This window comes from Cydia strobilella, chromosome 10 (assembly GCF_947568885.1).
Source record: "Cydia strobilella chromosome 10, ilCydStro3.1, whole genome shotgun sequence".
NCBI lineage: Eukaryota > Metazoa > Arthropoda > Insecta > Lepidoptera > Tortricidae > Cydia > Cydia strobilella.
The window spans coordinates 6,185,712-6,204,161 of record NC_086050.1 but is presented as its reverse complement, the minus strand read 5'-3'; the positions used below and the strand labels follow the sequence as shown (position 1 = coordinate 6,204,161).

General features: G+C 36.6%; 2 protein-coding genes across 3 annotated transcripts in view; both read left to right on the top strand.

The window, feature by feature from the left end:
- Positions 1 to 10,770, top strand: part of LOC134744621 (potassium channel subfamily K member 6-like) — an 83,892-nt gene extending 73,122 nt beyond the window's left edge. For both annotated transcript variants that reach the window (XM_063678500.1, XM_063678499.1), the window contains 4 exons: positions 1,319 to 1,459; positions 4,486 to 4,695; positions 5,799 to 5,987; positions 6,482 to 10,770. In XM_063678500.1, the coding sequence (XP_063534570.1) occupies positions 1,319 to 1,459; positions 4,486 to 4,695; positions 5,799 to 5,987; positions 6,482 to 6,792 (851 nt within the window). In that variant the 3' untranslated portion in view covers positions 6,793 to 10,770. The remainder of the gene's footprint in view (positions 1 to 1,318; positions 1,460 to 4,485; positions 4,696 to 5,798; positions 5,988 to 6,481) is intronic.
- Positions 10,771 to 16,863: 6,093 nt separating this feature from the next.
- Positions 16,864 to 18,369, top strand: LOC134744756 (uncharacterized). The gene is made up of 2 exons (XM_063678672.1): positions 16,864 to 17,521; positions 17,817 to 18,369. The coding sequence occupies exons 1-2, from the start codon at positions 17,114 to 17,116 to the stop codon at positions 18,075 to 18,077; spliced, it is 669 nt and encodes a 222-aa protein (XP_063534742.1). The 5' UTR covers positions 16,864 to 17,113; the 3' UTR covers positions 18,078 to 18,369.
- The last annotated feature ends 81 nt before the right edge of the window (positions 18,370 to 18,450 follow it).

Sequence of the window (18,450 nt, the reverse complement as noted above, 5' to 3'; positions counted from 1 at the left end):
TTCACTTTCATAACATTCCTCATACACGCTCGCCGGTTTAGGGTGCTCTTGACCTGGCCTTTCTTCAGAATTTCCCCGATATTTCAACGGCACATAACGGCTCCATATTTTTTTACGCAATCGTCTAAAGTGCATAACTCCAGGTAAAGTTTATTAATATAAATCGGTGCCAAGCCCCGTTATTTCATTAAACGGCCAACTTGCTGCGCGTTCTGTTGCCAACGCATTACTTGGCATTACTTATTAAGTAATGCAAAGCCATTGTTTGGTACGCAGACGTGTTGCCTTAATGCGGGTTTCAGGAAAAACACTGAATAAGTTACATTTAAACGGTTGTGGTTTTAACTGCAGCTGGTTAAGTGCGTTTGTAAACTTGCTTTTAAAAGGAACAAAGTACAGATGTAGTGCATAACTATTTTCCATCGTATTTAAAAGGAAACATACGAACATGTCTTGCTATTTTAGTCAGTCTCGGTACAAAAAGTACTGACATTGACTTAAATAGCATGACAATTACGAACGTTTCCGAGAAAATACGATGGAAAACAATTATGCACTACACCTGTAATAGTAAAATATGGCTTTCTATTACAGAAGGGTCCTTATGCTTCAAGTGCAATAAGGTCCTTTTTATCTGAAATTCAAACAGAAATTCTGATAGAAAGGTCCTTAGGTTATAGGTTTTCGCGGGCTTGGTTTCCGCAACTCGACATCATATGTATTGCGCCTTTTTTGCGTTAGAAAGGTCCTTATTGCACATAAAGCATAAGGACCCTTCTCCAATGGAAAGCCACAAATAATTTCACATCAAATTTTAGGCGCAATTATCTCTTTAGGGATTAATTTATCATATAGGTAATCGAGTAATTCTGCATCGCACCCGATGAGTATTGTCTACCTACAACTACATCCAAAACACCCCCTTAGGCCCCGTTGTTGTGAATTACAAAAGCCACTCCAGATACTTTAAAGTTTTTAAGAAAAATTGCCTGAGATAATAATTACAATACAATACTAATACTATTATAATAACTATTAGTATTGTTATATTGTATTATAATTATTAATTTAATTTTTTTTATTGGGATAACACATTGTTGCCGAAGGAATAAAATTTCTCGTGCTTTGTTTTTTCTTTCGCTGGGTCCGTGCCGGGCGCGCAGTGGCGCTGCGTTGTCGACGCTGGGATAAAAATTGGGCACCTTTGCGTCTCCGATTTACGATCAAAATGCGACTATATCCGAGCATGGCGAGCGTGTTTTTTAACAAAAGTAGATTCCTATGATGATGATGGTCTAACAAACCCCTTCTTTCGCAGCTGATGACCTGGAATCGCTGATAGAAGTGGTGGTGCTTGCCACCAACCAGGGCGTGCCGGCGGCGCAGAATGTGAGCGGCGGACCCAACTGGAGCTTCGGACAATCACTGTTCTTCTCTTCTACTGTCATTACTACTATCGGTAAGAATTTTGTTATATTTACCATTCCTACCGCTTAAATACCGTACCACCACCAACCACAACACCACTAACAACCGAATGTAAAGTTGAATGTTTTGTAGGATTTTTCTGAGTTTGAAGTAGGTCTGGTTCATTTCGGTTGCATTCTGAGAAAATACTTTAACGAAGACAGCCGGTCCGCCATCATTGTTTATTAAAATCCGTGTGGTTTATCAGACCTAAGAACATGAAAATGGAAACCCAGATATTTTTAAAAGTTAATTCGGTACCTACTTAAAGTAATAAATGTAACTTTTTTAACATCGTCAATTTCACTGGTTAAATTAAAAATAAAAGTACTTAAATAATTTTATTAAAACAATATATTTAGCCAGTATTTACCAAATGGATTATAGCGACCTTTCAAGGTCTATGACCTGAATCACCCTGAATTTTTGGTTAGAAATCAATAACGATTGGATGTGATAAAAGAATGGAAAATTGACCGTAATCAATTTGTGTTCCTTGTTTTTTAGGTTTGATGGATGAACCAAATTTTTAGGACGGCAATGATCATTCATCATGTAAAATGGGTTATAAAACATGGAATCAATGGGGCACCTTTTAATACGAAATGTTGTTAAAGTGAACGTATTTTTTTTATTGTTCGCCGTTGTAGGCACAAATTAGCTGGGTAGACGTACGCCTTCTATGTATAAATATTATTATGATTTATGAAATAAAAATCGGGAGTAATGGAGAACCAGGGGAGAGGTAGGCCTTTGCCCAGCAGTGGGACACTCAAGTAGGCTCAGAAAAAAAATGATTTATAGTTGGTCAAACCAAATTGTCAGTAAATAAGAACAGAAAAAAACTATACTCATCCTTTTTTCTTAAAAAAAACCGCAAATCGATGTACAGGTTAGCCGTTTTGCACACGAGGCAAAGAGGATATAATAGGATAGAGCGGTACTCATAGTAAATTTTGTAACCACAGTAAATTCACTGCCATCTATCGACACACTTTAAAACTAAAAATGAAGATTTATAAAAAATACCATAAAATGTATTTAAATATAGATAAATGATTTTTTTATTTGCATTAATTATATTTATGATTTTGACTCATGTTCTTTCACTGATACGCGTTAAAATTGTTAAATAACAAACGAAACCGTCAACGCCCTCTATACGAGAATAGACCAAAGGTAGTGGCCATCTGATAGAGAATCAAATTTTCGTGATTTTCGTGGCACGTTTTTTCCTTAGACTGTATCCATCTATTACGGAGTTATATCTATCTTTGCTAGAGGATACTTATTCTGTGCTAGAGGTCAAAACAAAATTTTTGACCCGCAGTTCCTAAAAAAAATTCCCTTAAGAGGAGAGTGCTGAACATTTTTTTGTATGGAAAAAGTAAGTAAGTAAGTAAATATTCTTTATTGCACCAAAATTATACATTTTACATACATGTAAAACTACAAAGAAATATTTAAAGAAAAAATAGAACCAGGTAACAACAGGCGGTCTTATCGCTAAAAAGCGATCTCTTCCAGACAACCTTTGGGTAGCAGGAAATGTAGAACTCATACAAAAGTCAACAGGTAGTGCAAAGAGCTAAATATGGAGACTATTAAACACAAACACACATACTACAATTACTACTTATACATATAAGTATTAAAACGAAACCTAACACACAGATAAATATACAATACAATATATATATATATATATATATATAATATATATTTATACAAGCATATATACAATATATAAAATGGCAACTTAAGGCAGAGATAGAAAGTATAGTTTTAGCTGATTTTTGAATATGGGGAGAGATTTAGCTAATCTTAATTCTACTGGTAAAGCATTCCACAGCCGAACAGCCCTGAAGGTAAAAGAGCTATTATAAAATTTAGAAGTAGATGAGGGAGAAGCAAGAATATGAGTCTGAGAACATCTGATAGAAGAGAGATACTTGAAACGCTCTTTGAGATAAGGTGGTGTAGCGGGGTTAAAGAGAATGCCATAGAGAAGGGCGAGAACATGAGAGTCACGGCGAAGACGAATAGGAAGCCACTTGAGCTGAGAACGGAACTGTGACACATGGTCAAATTTGCGCAGACCAAATATAAACCTTATACCGAGATTCTGGAGGCGCTCGAGCTTATTCAGCTGGTCCTCCGTAAGGTCCAGATAGCAAATGTCGGCATAATCTAATATGGGCAATAAGAGGGATTGAGCTAGCGCAATCTTAGTGGCGTAAGGCAAGAAATTACGGAGTCTGCGGAGTGATGCAGTTGCAGCAAACATTTTCCTGCTAACCTCATTCACCTGAGGTACCCAAGAGAGACTCTGGTCCATCATGACACCGAGATTCTTTACCTGGAGAGAGTAGGGAATCTGAAAAATTGTTTTAAAAACCTACCGTGTGTGGTATTATACGAAAGGGCTTTTTGATGCAATTCTAATATTAACATCCACATAGTTACATTTTTTTTTTATTAAAACAAAAAGAATTTTCAAAACATACCAAGTTTTGACTCCTTCAGACTGATTCGATATGCCTGATTTTTTGTGTAAAATATACCACAAATGACACGTGATATGCTCATATCTAACCCCAAGAAAGCAAGTTTAAAAATAATTTCGCTAAGTATTTTTTTAATTTTTCAATTTTACAAAGTGACACAGTTCTACTTCAATACCTATTTTACGAGACTTATGGAACTGTACTGCAGAAATGGTACATATTAATCATAAAATTATACGTAATGTCCATATATCCAACGGAAAATACCTCTTTAACCCTTTAACTGCGCCTTTTCATCAGTTGGTATAGTTTGTTAATTTTTTGACACAAAATATCAAGGTACGATCCTTTAGATACGATATACCTTACTAATTTTTTTTGTACAATATACCACAAATGATACGTAATATCTTGATATCTAACCCCAAGAAAGCAATTTTAAAAATAATTTCACTTTTTTTAGGGTACAATTTTTCAATATAACAATATTAACAAAAAACACATATTCCAGGCTACGGCCACGTGACCCCCCTCTCCAAGATGGGCAAGCTGTTCTGCATGTTATACGCGGTCCTGGGTATCCCCCTGACCCTGATCCTGCTGTCGGCGCTGGTGGAGCGGCTGCTGCTGCCCACCACTGCGCTGCTGCGGACCCTGAACGCTGAGCTTGGCCACCTCTACAGGCCCTTTAGTATACGGCTGGTGCACCTGTCGATTATTGGTAAGTATTACAAAATTAAAGTGTTGTCTATAAATGCCTGTAAACTGTTATGTAAACGCATGTCTCTAACAACTATATTGAACAACGGCGTCAACGGCCTTTAGCAAGCTACGAACAGTTGAAAGACATAAAGTACCTAGTTAAAATCCCTTTGTGTTAGCAAGCTGTATTTGCAATTGTGGCTGTCGCAGACCGCAGAACCTATAATCGCTGAAGGTTTATAGACCAAAAAATACCTCAATTTAAGCCTCATTGTCAGGTGGTATAAGGTTATTGGCCTAGAAATTCTACTTAAGGAAAAAATACAAAAATATGTCGTTACGGTGGTATTTTTTTCCTTATACATATATCTTATTATGTGCCCTATAAAGGGTTAGAAGGTGTTGAATTTGGGGTCCATTTGTTTGACATAATTATTGAAAGTCATAATGTAATGATTGTCATATTATCATTAGTCATAATTCTGAAACAGTTAACTTTTCAGGATTTTCCTCGGATTATCCTATAGATAGGTTAGGTTAGGTTAGGTTTGTTTTATGGCGCCCTCAAGTGTTCCGAGGCGCCTAAAACAGAGTAGGCTGCTGAGAAGCCCGCAAGGGCAACGCCGGTGGGGTATCGGAGGTCTAAAGTCGAGTTCCCGAAACCCCGTCCACAAAGCGCGCGGCGGAACACCCCAGGGGGCTTAGTCCGTGGGAGTCGGATATACCCACCTGGCTTCTCCCGGGCCGGTGGGATCCATAACGGATTCCCCCTGGGTAAAAAAAAGGTTTGTTTTATGGCAATCCTGAAAAGTTACTCGTTCCTGAAAAAAACATTAGGCAATGCCTTTCAATAATTATGTCAAACAATAGAGACCCGTTTAATGTCTGTCCTTATAGAGACTGCGTAAGAATTATAGCCTACTCGCTCCTGATTATGGATGAAGGTGGGAAAAAGTATCGGACATCGCCAGTAGAGCCTATATGTCACGTTCTAACAAGTATGTAAGTGCAAAAGTGACGGGCATAGTGACAGGCGATAAAAATGGAACCATGCTGCGCCCGCAGATTACTCATTAGTTCAAGATCAAGTTATCAAGCTAACTGTCGCATTCTCGATTCCAGTGACGTTCCTGGTGGTGTTCTTCCTCGTCATTCCAGCTGCGATCTTCGCCTCCCTTGAGCCTGGCTGGGACTACCTGGACTCGTTCTACTACTGCTTCATTTCGCTGACCACCATAGGGCTGGGCGACTACATTCCTGGAGACTCGCCTGGGCAGGAGTACCGCCCCTTGTACAAAGTGGCTACTACTTGTAAGTACGGTTTGATTGCAAATTTATTACTAATAAATTTTCAGAATTACCTATCATTTCTGTGAAAGTAATGTTTTGTTTGACGGCTATGGATGGAATCTATATTGTAACCTGATAGCACTTTTGTTCGCTTGACAGACTTAGTTACAATAAGACATAATTCCCTGAAGGCGTCGTAGTATCAGATGAGCATCATTAGCTGGTACAGCTGATGCTTGATGGTCCAAACATCCATCAGTGATCAAACCTTGTTAATTTTTCTGTGAATTTAAGTAGGCAGGAGGTTATTCATAAAATGCGCTACAGCCCTCAATTAGCTAGTTACCTTAATAATCTTTCTGTCTTAATCTGTCATTTTGACCTATGTATTTGTAAGAAAGGAATAGGCTTGTGAGAGTAACGAGGCTTGTAAAGTTTTACTAATAAGGGGGACAGAGATCTTGAAGTTTATGGTGTCTTGATGCTGTTGTTGTTGATTTATTTTCCCTTTCCAGTCTTCCTACTGGCCGGGCTGACTTTCCTCATGCTGACATTAACCGTTTTCTACGACATCCCGCAACTGAACCTCAGCACCGTCTTCTCCTCCGTGAAACTGGACGAGGACCCGGAGAAGATGCGTCTCAGCGGCTCCGGCGTCATGGGTCCCGGCTACGGCATCGGCGGCCTCGTCATGAGGGACGATTACAACCACCACGATCAGCGCCGGTCCGTCGTACATATTCGGCCACATTTGGACGACAGTCCCAGCCCTGAGGACACCACTCCGGTACATGCTAGGGATATGAGGGTGCCTCATGTCCATTAAACGGTTACATTGGATTTGCCTGGCAAAATGAGCAAATGTAAATCAAAAGGCAGACGGAGGACAGATCTTGATTTAAAAATGGAGCAGTCAGATTTGTATACTCTTGCTGTTTTTTCGTTTAAGTATAACATACTCGAAATATCAAAACAAATTTTGTGAATCATCATAATGTCGACGTGTGCAAAGCAATTGACGTACTTAATACGTTTGTTTTGGAGTACGCGATTTAAAATTTTGCCTAGGCACGTTACAGCGTCAGGAGAATGAGGGCTATCGTTTTTTTGCTCACCAGTTGGCGCCTCTGTTGATGGTGGTCCAAAAGACTAAAGAACAGCTGTCAGTCACTGAAGTGACAAGTGACATTTGACATTTCGAACTTTGCGAAGACCACCATCTACACTAGCGCCCCTAGCGGCGAATTCATACGCGTTAGCCCTCATTGGCTATCTTGACAGCATTTGCAAGGGAGCAACAAAGATTCATTGCCTACTAGGAATCTCTTTACACTTCATATACTTATAAGGATTCCTAGGTCTATAATTGTTCCCTGAGTAAATAGCAAGTACTACGTAATAAATAATCAGACAATCATTTGTTTATTTGCATAATGAACTTGGCGCGGAGCTAGTATTATATATTGGCATAATTCGAATTATATTTATGTAAAGACATAGTTCATATAATATTCCTTATATAATGTTTGAAATATATTTCAATCTATTTAATATATGACTATGCTCTTTTTTATAAGAGCGCAGTGTTGCGGTAGGTAGGTATGGTTTTAATTTACCTAATTGTTTTGATTATGAAAATGATTTTGTCTATTAATATTTTCAATATTACGAGAAAAGGTAAATTTGAAAATCTTATGAAAAAAAACACAAATGACATACCTAACTAACATCAATAATAGCTAAAAATGGGAAATTGTTTTTTCTTAAGATAAAGAGTGAAAGTAGGTAATATCCATACGTTGTTTGTTATAGAAATATTACCTATTATGAATATTTTAAATATATTGGAATATTATCAGACCGTCAACATAGAAAAAATTAAAACTGTTATCTGCCCCTCTATCGCTCTTGCATATTCGAGCGACAGAGAAGCAGATATAGGTTTTTTTTTCATGTTGACGGTAGACGCTCGGGGGAGTGAAATGCGCTGAAACTGCCTACTTTGATGACTTTGGTACATTTATCTACTTTGTTCAAGGAAAAATATAGTTGGTCAAGCAAATCTTGTCAGTAGAAAAAGGCGGCAAATTTAAAAAATGTAGTCGTGAGGGGATATCGTCCCATATAAAATTTGAATTTCGCGCCTTTTTCTACTGACAAGATTTGCTGGACCAACTTTATTTCATCTATATTTCCTGCATGTGTTTTTACAGAACTATGCAAAATTTGTGCTGTATTTTACAAGTTAATAAAATACAACATAATATTTAAAAACAAGGGCTAAAATGGCTAAAAAAACATAAAAAATCTGCAGAAATTGCATAAGTTCATAAAGAAATCAAACTTTGCAAGTTTGCACACGCTGTCACTTGTTTCTTCTACATTATATCGAAGACCGTCCTCATAAAAAAAACTTAATAGTTTACATACATAATCCCTTGGAAAATTCGTCAAATACACAACCGCTGGTGAAACTAGCTGAACTGAGCACATTAAGACTGACAAGGATTTAACAAATTTTCGCACTTTTCTATTTTCACATTAGGTTTTGTATGGGGACTAAATGAACCTACAAAAAAGCTTAAAAGGGCTTCGTCGCTTTTTCTTTAATATGTGACATCTATTACAGTTTAGAACATAAAAAAACTTTTAAAAAAAGTACTCCGTTTCAGAGGGTAGTGCAAATTTATCTCTGTCGTGTAATTTTTTTGCTCAATACAGACTTACAGACCTAACCTGAAGTCTGTTTTTATAAATTATAAAATAAATAGGTAACTTACTTATTTTCTATTTCATTCCAGTACATTGTACCCTAAAATTCACACAATTGAAGTAGCAGTAAGTACTATAAGGAGAACTTATATCATACGAAAACTAGGGGTATGTAAATTATTAGAGATGCCCCGAATAGTGGTTTTGTCCGAATACCGAATATTCGGCCCCTCTCTCGGCCGAAGCGCCGAATGATCGGCATAACATGCGATCATTTTGAGTCACGTTCTCACGTTAATTATGAAAAATGTTCGCCAACAAAGCACTACGTTTGCTAAGATTTAACTTTTGTTGCTCAGAAGTCTCAGAACTCGTGAATGTAGTTCGTCAAGCAAATCAGACCCATGATAAAAATAGAATTATTTGTAATCAACAAATGCTCAATAACAGGGTCTTCGTATTTAACAACTTTCCAAGAAAACATGTAAAATTTATATATAGTGGTTTGCGGTTATTTTTATTATGTAATTATTATTTTTAGGTAGGTGCAACAGATATTCGGTATTCGGCCGAATAGTGGCCGAATGTCGATAATAGCCGAATATTCGTGGCATCTCTATAAATTATTAAAAAACAATGACGTTATACAATTTATATCCACTAGGTACCCTTATGTGCTAGGTTTGGCAGTAAATAGACTGAACAACTTGAATCATTCTGAATTTCTGATGTGTAATTGTGTATACGGTTTTCAATCTTTACAATATTTAAATAACATATCATTGTAGCACGATCCTATGGAATGAAAAGTCATTTTTAAATAATAATTGCAAAATAAACCAGATTTCTCAAACCAACCACCAAATAGTAATAATAATAAAAATATATATGTACTGTATACACGGAATTAAAATTATCTTGTACCTATATTTACCTAAAGTTTATTTACATGTAACGTACGTATCAATTCGGTGTGATAGTTGACCAGTAATTTAGTAGATTATCTGATATTATCAAAAAAAAATTATAAATATAACTAATTATCTTTATTTCAATCCTTCAATGATAATATACGGATATAAGAAACGTAGATTGTTGTGGCGTATAACGCAATTTAATTTGTATGTAGATAAACGTTTTTAGTACATAGGTTTTGTAATTAAATCACCAGGTTTTGTGAAGCTTTACCGAAAATTGACCATTGCTTTGTCCTTTATGATTTCATGATTACTTCTGTACCCACGTATTTGGGAAAGTGGAAAGTGCATTTTTAAGTACGATTCCCACCGAGCGAGCAGAGTCGGAGCGGAGCGCATTTCACAATTTTCACATTTGTACGGCCGCATGCCGGTCGGCTCCTCGCGGACGCGGACGGCTTCGGACGGACTCCGTCGCTTCTGTCATACATAATGTAGGCACATTGAAAATCGGCTGCGGCGCGGCCCGACTAGCGGGTCGTTGGGAATCATACATTAGGTTACAAAACTGATTGGTGGCTCTGACTCACACAAAAAGACGTACCCTACTTTTTCATTTTGCTGTGGAGAAGGTAGGATAGGGATACAGAAAGTGGTCCTTTTTTCGCTTAAACATTAAAGATTTGCGTTTTAAAGGTCTGTCCAGACGAGGACAATTTTACCCAATCTGATTAAATTGTCCGATTAAATCAGGCCGTGCGGACTCAAACGCCAATTTCGCTCGCCGAATTCGACCGCCGAATATGACCGATATTGCCGATAAAATGGAGTGCGGACGCAATAATACCAATTTGTGACGCTAGTATTCGCGTTTGGGGGCATATTTTAATTTAGAGCGCTCTAATATCACCAAATAAATTAGTGAAAGTGGCCAAATTGGCATTGAGTCCGCACAGCCTGATTTGACGGACAATTTAATTAGATTGGCGAAAAATTGTCCTCGTCTGGACAGGCCTTAACCTTTCATCTAGTGTGGCTGTGACTTTATTAATATCAAATGTATACCAAATGAATACATTAATATTTATTAAATCCACAAAGTACGGTTAGCATAGCAATAGTATATTCCGTTCACTTTGAATCGAAATGCAATGACAATATTGTAGACTTATGACCTATTACAAAAGAAACAATGTTGAAACTTATTTTCGTAATAATTTTTCGTAGTAAACTAGTAAATTAGAAAATTCTTATTTGCCGCATCTATCTTATTAATCTTAATAATATGTAGATGAAAGGTAAAAAATCAGATAGGTGAAAGGTAGGTTTCATGTGTAGGTATAGTAGTCTTTTTTATTAAAAAAAACCGTACCTATATTTTTATTATCGTAAATAATTTTAAAAAGCAATGTAACGTCCGAGGACTCCGTACTTTTTAGTATTTGTTGTTATAGCGGCAACAGAAATACATCTGTGAAAATTTCAACTGTCTAGCTATCACGTTATTCTGTGCTATCTCGGTGCATGAGATATAAAGCCTGGTGACAGACAGACGGACAGCGGAGTCTTAGTAATAGGGTCCCGTTTTTACCCTTTGGGTACGAAACCCTAAAAATAGAACCCTATTATTGTATGAGTCGCGTTTTTTGTTTTATTAAAGTATGTTTGTATGTTTTGTAAAGAATTCTATAGGTACTAACATTATGAAATTGCGCTTGCGATTATCGTTGGCTGCGCCCAAAGTTCCGACCGACCCCACAACAGGCAATGAAATAAACATTTAATTTTTCACCTCAGCAGCTCGAACAAGCCTACTTTCGTCACTCCAGAGAGTAAAACAAAGTAGTTTTTAATTTAGTGACGGCCATGAATTCATACTTCTATTACAAATTTGTTTTTTTTTTGTTTCTCTGTATTATTCTGTGTTATTCGAAATACGTTTTAACCTTTAATATGCTCTCACTACTAAGGTGAAAAATTATATGTGCAACACGAGAGCAGTCATTTTAAATCTCGTGTTTTTGAGTCCCTCGCTACGCTCAAGATTCTAACTTAGAATCACTCACTTCGCTCGTGATTCGATTATAGAATCTTTCGCTTCGGGACTCAAAATAAACACTCGCAAGAAAAACCAACTTTCCTCTCTTGTTTCACAAATAACTATTTTTAATTAGGCACTAATAAAAACAAAGTTTTCGGTTGAAAGCATCGTGAAAACTTATGCCATGTTGTGGGTGCGTGGCCAACGATAATCGCAAGCCATTTGCTGCAAAGTCTGTTTCTGCTATTTTACGAAAAAAATCTTATTATAAAAAATAAATAAAAACACTTTTTTAGTGTAATAACTATAGTCAAGCCATTTCCGTCAGTAGAAATAAGCGGAAAATCTAAAAAGTATAGGCGGGAAGGGTTATCGTCCCCTAAATAATTTGAATTTCGCGCTTTTTCTACTGACAAAGTGTTTGGCAGTTTATAATCACCTTTTTCTTATTTTATTTAAATGAAAATGTAGTTGTTTATAAGAACTATTTCTACAGGGAGCTATCTTCGATTGTAAAAAAGAATCTGTGCTAAAATGCATGTCATTAAAACAGGAGTTAAAAGATTTCATTTCAAAAGTTACATATAGTAAAAATTATAAGTAGACTTATATAGGTAATATAAGGAAATACATCGTTTTATATAAAGTTAAGAATCAAAAGTTGTACTGGATGTAAATTTAGCTGCCGTGTAAAAAAAGATGTGTAAAGGTTAGTCCAGACGGGACAGTCAAATTGACAATTTGATCAGAAATTAAATTGGCGCCAATCTCATCTAGTCCAAGCGTAAACAATTTAATCGCCAATTTAAAGTACACTCCAGACTACGCGGCGCGAAGCCGGGAACGCTAGTGTGGAGTCGATTTCGCTGATTAGCGAACTAGACTCCACACTCGCGTTCGCGGCTTCGCGCCGCGATTCGCGCACGAGTGTGGATCGCCCTTTAGATTTATGGTGACAGTCGAACCCTCGATATTAAAAAAAATGCCCCAAAACTCACTTCCTGAGGGCTAGCCCCCGACACCGAAAAAGTGTAAAATTGTCCCATAATATTTATTTATTTAATTAAATTGTCAATTTAATCAGATTGTGCAAATAATTGTCCCATCTGAACACCCACCTCGACAGTGGTCTATTAGGCAAGTATTTATTAGAAAAATAAATATTATTATTACCGTATTACTTAAACAAAAAATATAGCTGGTCAAGCAAATCTTGTCAGTACAAAAAGGCGCCAAATTTAAAAAATGTAGGCGCGAAGGGATATCGTCCTATAGAAAATTTGAATTTCGCGCCTTATTCTACTGACAAGATTTGCTCGACCAGCTATATAAATAGGTACTTACTTACCTAATCGTTAAACTCGTGTTTGTGTAGAATAGACCCGTATATACATTAGTGCAGAACAATAACACAAAAATAAAATGCTTTAAGTGGATAACCGCAAATTAGACCCCAATCTGTACCCTACTTGAAATCATTCATAAATAAACCAGCTTGAAATGTGATACCACTTTTATTGCGACTTTCCCGAATATATAGTTGGTCAAACCAAATTGTTAGTAAATAAGTGGTAAATAAGAACAAAGAAAAAACTATACTCTTCCTAAAGTATTTTCTGTAAATTCTAAAGGTTTTTTGGGTGCTAGTACTAGTGTAAAGCCCCCCATTCACACTCCTACAATGCAGTCCGCCTCGCAAGATTGCGGAGTAGGATATAGCTCACAGCTCATACACTTCCTACATTGCAGTCCTACCTACCAGAGGATCTACCACGAAAGACGAAAATCGAAATTTCGCTATCTGCCTCCCTATCACTCTTGCAATAAACTAGAATATCTAGTGAAAGAGAGGCAGATAAAGAAATTACGCGTTTCGTTTTTCGCGGTAGGCCCTCGTGTCGGTGCTCTTGCAATACCGTTATAAGCTATTTCTAAAAAAAATATAGCTATTTTGGTGATGTTTGATCACATACACAGCGAATTCCTTTATATATTTCAATAAAACCTGCTAAGCCCATGTTTTTCATTGTAAAGAAAATCGCGGACTGCAGTCCTGCATTAATATTAACGGTCCAATTCGCTACTGAGTACTGAGAGTCCTGCCACGCAGGAGTCGCAGGACGTCATACCACAGACCATCCTGTACGGCGGACTGCAAGCTGTGGGCGGGGCTTGTAGGACTTGTAGGACCCACCTGGGTTTTGTAGGACGCCATTTCACAAACCTACATAAGAGGCGGACTACCATGTAGAAGTGTGAATAAGGGGCTTAAGACAAATATAGTATGAAGAAGATGCCAATAATTATGATTGGAAACGTGAACGTCATTTGTTTGTCACTTGTAAAGCTTGACCAGTAATCACTAATATATGATCGTTGTCAAGAGGGCGCTGTTATTCTCATCTATACATGAGAATAACAGTTCAGTACAGTATGTAAAAATTAGTTCCTATGAAATTCCGCAACATGGCGCGTGATCATATATTCCTGGTCAGCCTTTATATACTATGTCTATGGTGGTAATCGACAAAATGATGGGTCGAGTTTATTTGCTTGCTGCCCACCGTAAATTAAGCATACTTTTACAGTGTGGCATAAAAAAAATGAGACTGTGACAAACAATAATAGCGCTTTCTCTGCTACTCCTACTGAAAGATATAGTTGGTCAAGCAAATCTTGGATGTAGAAAAAGTCGCGAAATTCAAATTTTCTATGGGACGACATCCCTTCGCGCCTACATTTTTTAATTTTGCCGCCTATTTCCACTGACAAGATTTGCTTGACCAGCTATACATGCGACTATCCCGTTCGGACTTCGGTCATATCCCTTCACCCCTCATGACTGATCCAGAGGCCGTAACACACCATCGCACCGCATCAAGGTCATTGTGCGACGCACCCATAAGTAAGAGCGTGAAAGCGATATTCTTTCTCGCTCTTAATTATGGGTGCGGTGCGATGGTGTGTTAGCCTTTATATTAGAATTCATGCTTCAGACCATGGAGACTATATAAAGGAGCCAAATCTCTATGTATAATAGCCCGCTCCAGACTACGCGGCGCGAAGCCGCGAACGCGAGTGTGGAGTCGATTTCGCTGATTAGCGAACTAGATTCCAGACTCGCGTTCGCGGCTTCGCGCCGCGATTCACGCACGAGTGTGGAGGGCCCTTAAGATTGTGTAAATGAAATGAAATGAAATGAAATGAAATGCGTTTATTTGCTTAACATTATGTACAGATAAGATGGTAAAGTCAAAAGTATTATGTCCAGATAATGTCAATACCTTATAATAGTAGGCATGCAAAATAATTTAAAACTTAAAACCTATTAACATTATATTACATATTTACACAATCAATTACAATAATTTATTAAACATTTACATTTACAAATTGAAATTAGAGCCAAGAATAGGCGAATTAATAAATAATAAAATGTCACAAGATTAATAAAAATCTACATTTAAATATTCCTTAACGCTATAAAAATTGTGCTCGCTTAAAAATATTATAATTGCACGTCTAAATTTAATAAATGGCATGTCTCTTAACGATTGTGGCAGTTTATTATATATTGTGTATGTCATCCCATCTACATTATTTCGATAAAGAGCCAAATTGTTTTTTGTACTAAGAAGTTGGTTCAATCGATAAGCTCTAGCATTTGGATTTACTTGAGCTATAAAAGTAAAGTATTCGTAATGTTTTTTTACAAAAATGCATATTTCTGCTATATATATACATGCCAAAGGAAGAATTTTAAGTTTTTTAAACATGGGCTTACACGATTGTCTTGTACCAATACCGCATAATGCTCTGACGCACTTTTTTTGGGAGATTTCTATGGACTAATTATGTCTGATACAAATAAATTGAATTGAATTTAATTAAGAAAAATGTCCATCAAAAAACAGTAATTAGGCGGCGCCACCATACACCGAAACACTACCAAAAACAACCTACGTAATTTGGTCGGGTTACCTACTCATGGTTACTCATGTCCCAGCTGAGTGTCCCAGAGCCTAGCTAGCGCCACCGGAGAGATTAGGAACTATTATTTACAGCTTAAAGCTTGTCACTTTTGCAATAGTTCTGCCATAAGCATAGACCTAGCATTACATAAATGCGGCCTACCGCGTGCGCCCGTAAGGGATAGACATAGATGACGTCATAAACGTGGGGATACCATATTGGTAAAAGTTACCCCAATATTTGATATCACGTTGGGGCGATTACCCTGGAGGCAAAGTTTGACGGTATTAAAATTGTTAAATAAAATGTCAATGAGCCGCACTTTTTAGACGTATGAACAATGAAATACCTCCTATAATTCGCGCAGGTGGTATAAAACTAAACATGTTTAGTAAATAAAACGTAAAATAAAATGTATTATGAGTTTTAATTTTATGAAATCACAATCACATTATTCACACCAATTAATGTACACCACATTTAATCTTCACATTTGTTTTTTTTTTTTATTAGAAATACGAAAATACTTCGAGGTTAAAATTACCCATAAAATTATGATATTTTCATCTGGTATCCCTAACATGATTGTTATGCAGCTAAATTAAGAAGAAGATTAAAAACGGCTGACCTCAGACTTGTCTGAGTAGCTGACAGATTACTACAAACAACCTACGTAATTTGGGCCGATAATTTTACAAATAATGTTTTGTTAATTTGCGTAAATAATTGAGATATTTTTATTGAAATCGTTTGATTCTACATTGCTATGAGTGTAACGTAATTTTATGATGTTATTCTCACATATTGCGTTAAGAGGAATGTGTAAAATACCGTACTTACGTGTGAAAGGTTATGTTCTCATATTTTTGCTCAGAGCGGCTATTACAGCCGATTACAGAATAATTCACCATTATTTTATCAATTCAAAACGCTAACCATCACTATGTTTTATGAGAGAATGCACAATTTCATAGAAAACAACAATCATTAAACAAGCAACGAACAAGCATGACATGTCACGTACTTAATTGTTTGCCACAATTTCGGTTGTGGCAGCGGTGGAAAAGTGAAACTATGACAAAGACAAAAAGTAATATATTGCTCTCTGTCACTACTACTGAAAGATACATAAGACTATCCCGTTCGGTCATTTCCCCCCACTCCTCATGACCGATCCATGTTATACTAAATTCATGGCCATAAGAGATTGTATTCCTTTCTATACCGTCCATACTTCAGACAATGCTTGACACTGACAGTTAACAATTTTATTCGTTTAATAAATAAAATTGTGCAATGCTAATTTAGGATTTTTTCGATGTAATTAACAACTTACAACGTTATTGCAGATTGAGCAGTGACTGCTTCTATGATATATTGTGCTATTTAAAATTTGTGCCATAACTATTTTAATATTGTGCAGTTTGTATACACTAAAAGCTAATTGTATGTTATTGCACAATTATTAAGTTCACTAGGTAAGAAGTACTCCACGGGTATTTTATATGGCGACAAAGGCGGCAAAATTAAAAGAGAGAGAATTTATCAAAGAGTGTATTAAGCTATACCGCAGTTTACCATCTTTGTGGAATGTAAAAAGCAAAGTTTATTATGACCGTCAAAGAAAGAAAAAGGCATATGCTGTTTTGTTAACTAAATACAGAGAAATGTTTCCTGAAGCGACAAGAGAAGATGTAAAGAAGAAATTTAACGTTCTGCGAACAAATTATCGCAAAGAATTCAAAAAGTACCTTAGTGCTATGGCTGCAGGAGAATCATACTCACCATCATTATGGTACTTTAATGAACTGGATTTCCTGTATGATGATGAATCATCAGAAGATTTTTGCGAAAGTTCTATCTTGGATGCCCAAAGTTTTACCATAGATTATGAAGAATTAACAGATATTGAGGTAAATTAATGGTATTTGGTTTGATCTATAGATTTATTTTTTGCACTGTATATCATTCAATTGGCGTCAGGAACAGATACCTAATTATTAACTGTCTTAAGTATTCCTCAAAGTTGTATTAGCTCTACAGGGTCAATGTCTGAGGGCCAACCTCGAAAATCGAAATTCAGTTATCTGTTTCTCTATCACTTACCTATTCCAGCAAATTTCGATTTTCCTGGTAGACCCTCTGAGCTTCTCATTCACTTGCTGAAGGAATTAATAATACTAACTTAAGTAAACTATTTTTTTCCAGGAAAGTTCAGCTAAAAAAGTTAAAAAATTAAAGACAGAAGAACCAGCAGATCAAGAATATCCAAATATAATTGAAATCAGAGATGAATTTTATCATTGGGCTATGGCATGCGCTTCAGATCTTCGAAAAATGGAGCGGACTCAACAACTTTATGCTAAGAAAGCATTTGCTGATATTATTCTAGAAGGTCAATTAGGACTCCTACACCGGCACTCCGTTAAAATAAATGAATCTTCATCGCAAGTACCACAACCTTTGTAGCCCAACACAGGTACCTACCTACACAATAAAAAACTCCTATCACTTATAATAAGCTCTTGTGCATTAACATCTAGCCGAAGAGCTTTGTGTTTCAGAGAAACTGCCAAATCCGACATAAGAACAGCCGTTTCAATGGAGCCACACCATTTTATCGCCAAAATAGTGTTTAGTTTTATTGCCCGATTTAATTTTAAAATAAATAAAATTTAAAGTTATGCTATACTTGTAACATGTATATTTAAGCTATGGACTATATGTAGGTTCTCTTAGAGTCGTGGGCCTCGACGCTGCTATCACAATACCCGTCTGGCAGTTTCCTAAGGTGTTTCCTAGTAGATAAAATATATTAAGCTAAAGAAAGACTGGGCGCCAG